The 7,400-nt window shown below is 45.9% G+C and overlaps 1 protein-coding gene across 2 annotated transcripts; it reads right to left on the bottom strand.

Moving 5' to 3' along the window:
- Window positions 1-266: 266 nt before the first annotated feature.
- On the bottom strand, window positions 267-7,171 carry ddx10 (DEAD (Asp-Glu-Ala-Asp) box polypeptide 10). 2 transcript variants are annotated; one of them, XM_076727262.1, is made up of 3 exons: window positions 5,733-7,171; window positions 3,371-4,450; window positions 267-798 (listed from the first exon to the last, which is right to left on the bottom strand). In XM_076727262.1, the coding sequence occupies exons 1-3, from the start codon at window positions 7,074-7,076 to the stop codon at window positions 793-795; spliced, it is 2,430 nt and encodes an 809-aa protein (XP_076583377.1). In that variant the 5' UTR covers window positions 7,077-7,171; the 3' UTR covers window positions 267-792. The 2 variants fall into 2 exon arrangements, with proteins under 2 accessions (XP_076583377.1, XP_076583376.1); XM_076727261.1 differs by lacking the exon at window positions 267-798 and having other exon boundaries at window positions 957-4,450.
- Between the last annotated feature and the right edge of the window lie 229 nt (window positions 7,172-7,400).

Raw genomic sequence — 7,400 nt, 5'->3', positions numbered from 1 at the left:
TCGGAAACACAACAAGTTCGATGTAACCTAACAGTTTTATATAATATTATACTTTCAAAGATATTATGGACATTAACGTGAGCTAGCTGTGCGATTCGTTTCGCTGCCAGAGATTTTATCCAAAAGAACAAACATTCCAGATGAAATTATCGTTCGGACTACGTTCGCTGAAATGTCTACACCTCTAACATTACCCTGACTCAGTGAAATCCACTGAGCAGAGGAGGAGGAAGAGCGGAGTCAGGAGCTCACCTGTCGAAGGTGTTCAGTGGAGGAGGTGGTCACGCCATGACAACCTCATGAGAGCAGAGAGGTACCTGAACTCATCCTGGCGCGGTGCTGCATTTAGGGCCCAAAGGAGGAGGCACCGTGATGAGCTCCGACAGGAAAAACTTACTAATTAATAAATGATTTTATCACCATGTTGAGTAGCTGTGTGGCAGAATGAATGTGAACGGGAGACATCCAGCTTGTAAAATGAAATCTAGCGGTAGGAATGCAAATGCGCAGTTTAACTTTTTGACAATGTTGTTAAGTTTCGAGGTTATTCTGAAAAAAATACTGCGATGTCAAATCAGATTTGACAATGGCGAGGAGTGTTTGGTCTGGCACAGTGGAACACAGTTCATTACGTTCACCAGTGTAATTATTTTACATAAAATTTGACATAAATAAGGTATTTCTTCAATCATACCCACATTAAACATTCATGAGTCACTCCCACAGACTGCAGAGCCATCCAGCTCTCCTGACAGTGATTCTGACACCATGAGGCTCCAAGCTGAAATAAGGTCAAGCCTGTAAAAAAAAAAAAAAAAAAGCCTGTATTCAAAGATGTTTATATTTACTTGACAAATGTCACAGTATTTATTTTCTTTTCTACAGTGACATGTTACAGAACATGGCCTCCAGAGAAATGATTTCAAGTCGCTCTTGAAAACTGAAAAGCCTGAAATTCTCCTGAGGTTGAGTATCATGTTATGTATTCTTGTACCCTTGACTCCTTTATTCAGTTACAAGTACTCTAGTATAACAAACCATTTCCTGCTGGTGGAGGAGCTAACATCATTGAAGTCACTCCACCACTGAGAGTTTTACATGTGACTGATGCAGGAAGTCTCTGCTCATGATGCTACACACGCTCTGACGAAAAAAAAAAAAAAAAAAAAAAACTCAGGTCATTTGGAATGAGCTCATGCCTACAGATGATCTGGACAATTGCGGAAGTGGACACTCATCACAGTCCATCCCACAAGTCAGGGGCCCCAAAAGCTAAGCCCTTCACAGGGTTTGGGGTTTTCAGTTTTAAAAGATTCTTAGTGTACCTGAGCTTTTGTTTAAGCTCACTCAAACCCGGAGATGAGAATAGAGAGCAAATCAAAATGTTTCTTTTATGACTCCTTGAGCTTGTTGGCCTTCATCTCAACAGAGTCCCTACAAGCAGTGAAGGAGCTAGACAGGCAGTGTTGAAGGTGGGATGTCTTTGAGGCCCCTCTCAGATTAAAGGGAGTGTTTGATGAATAAATGCAGGACAAGAAAGCAATGGGGGCACAAGGACACATTCTAGCTACATATATTGTTTTCTAGCTTGTATAACACATAGGAAGGAAATCAGGTCACCTGGAGTCATGATCATTCAGCTGCTGATGTAATCTGCGACCCATCATTGTATGTTTCTTATCAGTCGTGTGCTGGTTTGTTTACATCTGTTATTGCTCATTTGGCTTTCTGTTTTTTCATTAACTGCTGACATGGGATAGAAATGGCCAAAAACGAGGAGTTTTAATGAGGAGCGTCGGTGAGGAGCAATGCATCATGGGTGCTAGTTTCATTTTGGAATTTTGCTACACAGAAAGAAGAGAAATATTAAGAAGAAAAAGTAACATGACAATTTAGACCTGAAGAACATGAATGTTTACTGTTGCGACTGTAGTTCTTCACTCATAACAGGAGTCACATTAAATATAGTACAGGTGTTCAGCTGTGTACAAACCATGTATATTTTCTAACTATATCACACTGTGTTTCTTTTGGCAGCTGCTGGTATTTCCTTTAGTGATTCAGAGTAACAGCTCTTTTCTCCTTTGTGTGTCAGCTGGCACCAAAATGTGTCAATATTGTCTGCTGAATTAAAGTGGATCAGTGTGAATCCCCATCCCTGACAGCAGAATCGAGCGGGGATGCATATGACAATTTCTGTAACCAATCTGACAATGAGGCTCACTTCAGGCACAGATTGGAGTGAAGAGAGTCTGAACTTCACACAACTGTCTCTGTCACTTCTGTGTACCACTGAGTGCAACACAACTGTCTTCGAGTACAGACTGTACCAAAGTGTGCAGGGTTATCTCACTTTGTACGATTCACCACGACACAACGTACGCAGAGAGCTGTTTGAGAGGGATCTGAGAGGCAAAGCCCTGCAGCCAGGAAGAGGCAGCAGGCCGTTCACCCCAGCTTCCAGTGTGAGCAGGCAGAGCAGGACACACTGTCGTTTAGATACGGTGTTAACCACACAGATTCAAATCCTACAACTCTCCACAGAAAGGAATGCAGCTGTGAGAAACAACAAGTCCAGATCAAATTCAGTTTCAAGCCACTGAACTAAACACTGAAATGTGCGATACAACTTCTTTATTAGAATCACACAAAATCGCAACTGATCGCAAAATAGTGATAACGTTCTCTGATATTAAATAAGGAAGGTCAGATCATGTTACATACTCAATACATGTCATTAATTACAAGACCTCCAGTCCCTCTGACGATGAAGAAGGTCATGACTGTGGACTGCAGACTCAAACACAAACAACAGAGCACCTCTGTGCTAAAAAGCCATTCAGTTTTTCTCTGTTTTGTTTGTCTTGTGCACACACACGTGCACATCAGATACACAATACGCAATACTACCAACGGTATCACATTATTCCACTGACCTACAGGTGGAGATAATGTGCCAAGAAACTCAGCAAAGGCAGCACAGAGGAAGACTCGTTGGTAGTAATCATGAATGTAAACAATGCAGGATCCAAAATCAGCTTTGTAAATGTTTTACGAGACAGGAAATGCATTCATCATCCACAAAAGAACTCCACAGGTGACCTTGAACAGCATCTGCTGGGTCACCTTAAATAATGATCACTGATGATGGTTTGTTAAATCACACTATAGACACAGAACATGGACTTTTTTTTTTGTTTACATTTGACCACTGACTAACTGATGAGTTCATGTTTATAAAGCATCTCTAAATGTCTCCATCTCCTTTTCTCTACCTACGTCCTCCCAGCAGGTGTAGGACTAACTCCTCGTCTTCAGCCAGAGAGAGACCAGTGTCCAGGGCCTTGTGCTCATCGCCCTGCTGCCTCACCTTCTTCCTCTTCCTCGCTGTGAGCTCCTCGTCTCCCTCATCACTGCTTTCACTGCTGTGCTGCCTTTTAGCTGGACTCGTCCGGTCCTCCTCGTCCTCCTCAGAGTGCAGCTTGTCGGGGTCTGGCAGGGTGCTGGGGTCAAACTCATCTTCGCTGTGATTGGCCAGGTAGGCCACCACCTCGTCCTCCTCTTCCTCGTCAGATTTCTTTCCGTGCTGCTTGCTGGCCTCCCTCCTGGCTGCCTTGGCCTTCAGCCTCTTCTCTCTGTGTTTGGCCTTGACTTTGCGGCTGTACTCCTGCTTGTCAAACTCCTGGTCCTCTCGTTTCAGCCTCTCCCTGGCCTTCTCCACGTTGATACCTGAAACCTCCTCCTCCTCCTCCTCTTCACCAGTCACTGCCCGCTGGACAGGTGGCCACATCTGCACAGCCACTCCCTGTTCATTGAAAGCCACTTTGGTGTTGACTTGGAAGTTTCTCTTGAGCACCTTTTTGGCTTCTTTAAACTTTGTCTCTTTTCCCGTTTTCTTTTTGGAATCTGTCTCGTGTGCGTCTGAACTCTCTTGGTCCCCTGTCAGATTGAAGACATCCTTTCTTTTGACTGTCAGCAGCTCCAAGTCTCTTAGATCATTGTCATCCTCCTCATCATCACCTGCGCCCAGTAGCAGTGTCTTGGACCGACTCACCTCTTTTTCACTCCCACTTTCCTCGTCCTCATCTGAATCTTCTGACTCCGAGCTCTGACTTTCCTCTTGAGGACTGCTTCCTCTCATCTGCGCCTTAAAGCTCCTCAGCTCTTCCTCTTCATCAGACAGCTCCTTTTCTTTCTGTCCCTCTTTCTCAGTCCTCTGTGCCTGAGCTCTATTTAAGAAGCGCACCCTCGGAGCCACAGCGAGGCCCAGAGAATGTGCGTACTCCTCAATCTGGAGTTTAAAGACATCAAACACCTCTTTGTTCTTCATCAGGTAGACGGAGCGCAGGTAGGAGACGAAACACCTCTGAGCTCTCTCCTTCTGCTCCTTCTCCTGGGCCAGGAAGGCCTCCAGCTTCTGCTGGACACTCTGCATTCTGTCTGCATTCACCTGGAAACATTCAGACAATCATATGAGTACGGACAGATGTTGTCTACTGCTCTATTGCTGCTATGAACAACACTCAGGTCTGTATGTTTGTACTGTTTGTGTTGCAATTAACAGACACTCCACGGAGCACCTGAGGACATCATTCTTTTCTCTTTCGTAACAAACTCCATTCAGTTACCTGGCTCATGAAAGGTGCACATCTGTCAGTGCTGCACATCAAACAGCTCTTACTTCAGTGTCATTTTAACTTTGAAAATACATTTGCCTCTGTCAAGACACACTGCTGGAGGCAAAAGCTAGGAGTGTAAATTACCTGCAAATGAGGGCATCAATTATTATTGAAACTATGTGCTTTCTGTTGCATGATATTTGTGATGAAAGGCTATCTTTAAGTAATGTTTCGTAACATAGAAAATAATGGGAACAAATTAAGAGTAAAATTGATAATGACGACAAAGACAGCTGTAGCAAAGGGGGAAGGTCTAACATCTCTCCACTCAAAAATTTGTTGGAGTGATAACACATATTCTCTGATATTTTGCCTTCCTGTAGACAAAAAGGTGTTGCTGTAAAATGTCTTCAACATTATTGTTCGGAAAAGTTGCACTTTCACATGAGGCTTTCCACCAGATCTACTCAGATTAATGGGACAGGCTGATAAATTGGTTGACATCAGCTCATTGCAGACCCAGCAGTATAAGTGGGTCTGCTAGCAGATGAGGAACAAGAAGCATGACTACAGACGTGACAAAACTGTTAAAGAGCATTGACAGAGAGTGTATTTTTTAACTGTAAAATGTCTCTGTAAGCACATATCTTGTTAATTAATTAAAAGCCCCCCTTCAAACATTTCCACCTAATAAGAAACCGGTTCCAGGAACTCAGTAAATTCTGTGGTATTCCCCAGTTTGAAGCCCAAATGTTCAACCCACAAGCATAACCCAACAATTCTTCTCATCCCTGAAAATCCTTTCTTCAGTCTCACCTTTAGAGGTAACGCCTAACCTGAAGCCATCTGGCACTGATTTTAAATATCCAGTCTGCCTTTCTATAGTCGATGCTGGAGTCAATGCTGTGTAATCTAATACAGCACTATATGCACGTTATTACAGGACAGACTCCCGTGCTGTCTGAGTGTGGTGATGCTGTATGTTGAACATGACCTGTATACTACTAACACAAAGCACATCCTGACAATGGCCAGACAGTTGAGTTCTGCTGTCCTTTAATGGACTGCAGTGTGTGCATTGTGATGGTGTGGCTGCACGAGGTGAGGTCTAACCTGGATCTTATTGATGGGGACCTTCTTCTCCTGCAGCTGACTGACCATCCCCTTCTCCTCTGAGGGAAGCAGCAGCAGCAGGGCCTCCCCCCCCTCCTTGTACCTGGCGGTCCGGCCCACTCTGTGGATGTAAGTGTCTGCATCTTCCGGACAGTCGAACTGCAGCACCCAGTTGACGGCGGGGAAGTCCAGGCCTCTAGCAGCGATGTCAGTGGCGAAGAGCACAGCGTTTTGCTTTCTGAGGAAGTCATTGTAGACCTCCACCCTCTTCATCTGCTGCTGCTTGCCGTGCAAAGCCAGGATGGGGATGCCGGGTCTGAGGCGGCAGAAGACTCGGAACAGGTACTGCACCTCCTTGCAGCAGGCAAAGAACACAATGATCTTCTTTTTCAGGTGGCTCTTGATGAACGAGTACAGCATGTTGACCTTGTGGTGGAGCTCACACACCACGTAGCTCTGCTCCAGCGTGGCGGGCGTACTGAACTTGGCCTTCTCGTGGACCCACACGTACTCCGGGTCTTTCAGGCTGAGCCGCGCCAGGTCTTTGACGGACTTAGTCTGCGTGGCGGAGAACAGCAGCGTCTGTCGGGACTTGGGAAGGTTCTCCACGATGGCGTTGAGTGTTTCCGCGAAGCCCATGTCCAGGATGCGGTCCGCCTCATCCAGGACGAGCATGTGGAGGTTGGAGGCGTGGAAGGTGGCCGTCTCGTCCATGTGCTGGAGCAGCCGGCCCGGGGTGCAGATGACGATGTTGGTGTGGTGGATCCTCTCCGACTCGCTCTTGAGGTCTTTCCCACCGATGATGAGCCCCGCGGAGAACTCGTGGTTCTTTCCCACCTTGCGTAGGACTTCGAAGGTCTGGTAGGCGAGCTCTCTGGTGGGGGATATAATGAGAGCACCGAGGCCGTCCATGGCGCTCCACTGCTGGCGGTACAGGCACTCCAGCACCGGTATGAGAAAGGCTAATGTCTTCCCAGAGCCGGTTTTAGCCGCGCCGAGGACATCTTTACCTCGCAAAGCGAAGCCGAGAGTCTGTCTCTGGATCTCCGTGGGCTGTCTGTACTGAGCCTCCTGCAGTCCCAACAAGGTTTTCTTTGAAATGGGGAAGTCTGAGAACTTGACAGCCTCCTTGGCTTTTATGTCGTCGTACCTGCTAACAAGCCTGTCGATGTACTCCCTTTCCACCAACCACTCGGGCTTCTTTTTCTGTGCTCTCTCTCGCTTCACTCGTGCTTTCGTTTTGTTGTAGTTTTTCTTCCATTTCTCGAAGTTTTTGACGGGGTCGTCGTTCATCTGCGTGGGTTTAGGTTTCTTCCCGAAGGACTTTGCGCTTTTTTTCTCCATGATGTACAATCACAGCAGCAACAAGTTAAAAAACATCGAAGCTCTACCTTCTGGAAAACAGCGTGGAAAAGAACGCTCTTGGTCGCATCTAGTATGACGTCATCACCACGCGATACCGAGGTGTTCTTCCGGGTTCGTCGCCCTGGATTTTATCTGCCAGGCAGCACTTCATTACCGGTGAATCGAGAAACTACAAATCGGACCAACTGCAATATCTTCTTTACCTGCTCCCCTTCCTACAATTTCATTCTCTCAGTTCGTTTTTGTTTCATTTGAGAGCATTTGTTTTACACCAACTCTGGTCACATTGCCATTAAAGTGAAG

Source organism: Chaetodon auriga, chromosome 3 (genome assembly GCF_051107435.1).
Source record: "Chaetodon auriga isolate fChaAug3 chromosome 3, fChaAug3.hap1, whole genome shotgun sequence".
In the NCBI taxonomy this organism is placed as follows: domain Eukaryota; kingdom Metazoa; phylum Chordata; class Actinopteri; order Chaetodontiformes; family Chaetodontidae; genus Chaetodon; species Chaetodon auriga.
Note: the sequence above shows the minus strand (reverse complement) of the source record. Positions and strands in the feature narration are given on the sequence as shown.

Coding starts and splice junctions, on each gene's coding strand:
- ddx10 (XM_076727261.1), bottom strand. CDS start 7,076: ATGGAGAAAAAAAGCGCAAAGTCCTTCGGGAAGAAACCTAAACCCACG. Junction 4,451..5,732: donor TCCCCATCAATAAGATCCAG/GTTAGACCTCAC, acceptor GAATGTTTCCAG/GTGAATGCAGACAGAATGCA.